General features: G+C 64.5%; 1 protein-coding gene across 1 annotated transcript in view; it reads left to right on the forward strand.

Annotated features, from left to right (window-relative positions):
* Positions 1-910: 910 nt before the first annotated feature.
* LOC121349735 (WD repeat-containing protein 13-like) overlaps positions 911-2,186 on the forward strand; it is a gene marked incomplete at its 5' end in the record, with an annotated part of 5,165 nt that continues 3,889 nt past the window's right edge. The window contains 3 exons of the mRNA XM_041460447.1: positions 911-1,194; positions 1,337-1,344; positions 1,803-2,046. Of these exons, the coding sequence (XP_041316381.1) occupies positions 911-1,194; positions 1,337-1,344; positions 1,803-2,046 (536 nt within the window). The remainder of the gene's footprint in view (positions 1,195-1,336; positions 1,345-1,802; positions 2,047-2,186) is intronic.

Genomic DNA, 2,186 nt, shown 5'->3' on the forward strand with positions numbered 1-2,186 from the left:
ACCTAGAGGGGTTTGGGGTACACCTGGGGGCACCTGGGTGCAGCTGGGATACACCTGGGGACACCTGGGCTCACCTAGAGGGGTTTGGGGTACACCTGGACACACCTGGGTATATCTGGGATACACCTGGATACACCGAGAGGGGTTTGGGATACACCTGGGCACACCTGGGATACACCTGGGCACACCTGAGTACAGCTGGGTATATCTGGGGACACCTGAGTACATCTGAGATACACCTGGGCACACCTGGGGGCACCTGGGATACACCTGATACACCTGGGGCACGCCTAGAGGGGTTTGGGGTATACCTGGGCACACCTGGGATCAGCTGGGGGCACCTGGGGCAGGTACAGGGGGTTTGGGGGGCACCTGGATACACGTAGAGGGGTTTGGGGCACACCTGGGATACACCTAGGATGCACCTGGGCACACCTAGAGGTGTTTGGGGTGCACCTGGGCACACCTGGGCACAGCTGGGATACACCTGGGATACACCTGGGCACACCTGGGGGGGTTTGGAGCACACCTGGGTACACCTGGAGGGGTTCGGGGCACACCTGGGCACACCTGGAGGGGTTTGGGGCACACCTGGGGGGCGCTGGAAGATCCCAAAACTCCTTTGGGGGGGGGGGTCTGGGAGTCCCATCCCCAATTTTGGGTGATTGAGGGGACCCCTCCCCTATTTTGGGGGGCCTGGGGGGTTCTTACTCCCACCTTTGAGGACCCCGCCCCATTTTTGGGGCTCCACCCCCCATTTTTGGGGTCCCCGTACCCGTTTTTGAAGACCCCCCACCCCATTTTTGAGGACCCCACCCCCAATTTTGGGGCTCCCACCCCAATTTGGGGATCCTAACCCCAATTTTGGGTTTCCCACCCCCATTTTGGGGGTTCCCACCCCATTTTTTAGGACCCCACCCCCATTTTTTGGGGTTCCCACCCCTGTCTTTGGACCCCCACCCCCAATACACGCCGCAGCTGCCGCAGTTCCGCACGCAGTACGTGCGGCGGCGCTCGCAGCTGCTGCGGGAGCGGGCGCAGGGCGGGCACCTGGCGGGCGAGGCGCGGCGCTGGTACCTGCGGCTGCGGGCGCGGCTCCTGGCGCAGCGCTACGGCGCCCTGTCCGAGGCGGGCAGCTGCCGCAGCGCCCTGCGCGCCAGCCGCACCACGCTGGACCGCATGGAGGTACCTGGGGTGCACCTGAGGGCACCTGGGGGCACCTGGGCACAGCTGGGATACACCTGGAATAGACTGGGCACACCTGGGGATACCTGGGGTTCCTAACCCTGTATAATTTTGGGGAGGGGTCTCACCCGCCCCCCTCTCCCCCCCCCAGTGCGGAAGGTGCAGTTTGCCCACAATGAACAGCACGTGCTGGATGGGTTGGGGGGCTCCCCCCAGTTCTAGGGGTCTCCCCTGGTTCTGGGAGGTTCCTAACCCTGTATAATTTTGGGGAGGGGTCTCACTCACCCCCCTTTTTCCCCCCCAGTGCAGAAGGTGCTGTTTGCCCACGACGAGCGGCACCTGCTTTTCCCCTGGCTCTGGGGCTGATCCCTCTGTTTTTGGGGGGTCTCCCCTGGCTCTGGGGGCTTCCTAACCCTGTATAATTTTGGGGAGGGGTCTCACTCACCCCCCTCTCCCCCCCCCAGTGTGGAAGGTGCAGTTTGCCCATGACGAGCGGCACCTGCTGGATGGGCTGGGGGGCTCCCCCCAGTTCTAGGGGTCTCCCTTGGCTCTGGGGGGTTCCTAACCCTGTATAATTTTGGGGAGGGGTCTCACCCGCCCCCCTCTCCCCCCCCCAGTGCGGAAGGGGCAGTTTGCCCCCCCGGGCCCCCGGCCGTGCTGCGGCGGCTCCGCGGCCACGGCGCCGGCGTCTCGGACTTCGCCTGGTCCCTGTCCAACGACGTGCTGGTGTCCGCCTCGCTGGACGGGACCCTGCGCCTCTGGGACCCCGCGGACGGGCGCTGCATCCGCCGCGTGCCCGACCCCGACGGGGCCGCGCTGCTGTGCTGCGCCTTCCAGCCGCTCAACAACAACCTGACCGTGGTGAGGGAATCCCCAAAATAACCTAAAATCATCCCAAAATACCCCAAAACATCCCAGTGCTGGGAGACCCCCCTGAGACCCCCAAACACCCCCCCAAATCCAACCCCGTGCTGCTGCTGCGCCTTCCAGCCACTCCACAA

The sequence above is a fragment of the Pyrgilauda ruficollis genome, unplaced genomic scaffold (genome assembly GCF_017590135.1).
Source record: "Pyrgilauda ruficollis isolate IOZ18807 unplaced genomic scaffold, ASM1759013v1 scaffold1434, whole genome shotgun sequence".
Taxonomy (NCBI): domain Eukaryota; kingdom Metazoa; phylum Chordata; class Aves; order Passeriformes; family Passeridae; genus Pyrgilauda; species Pyrgilauda ruficollis.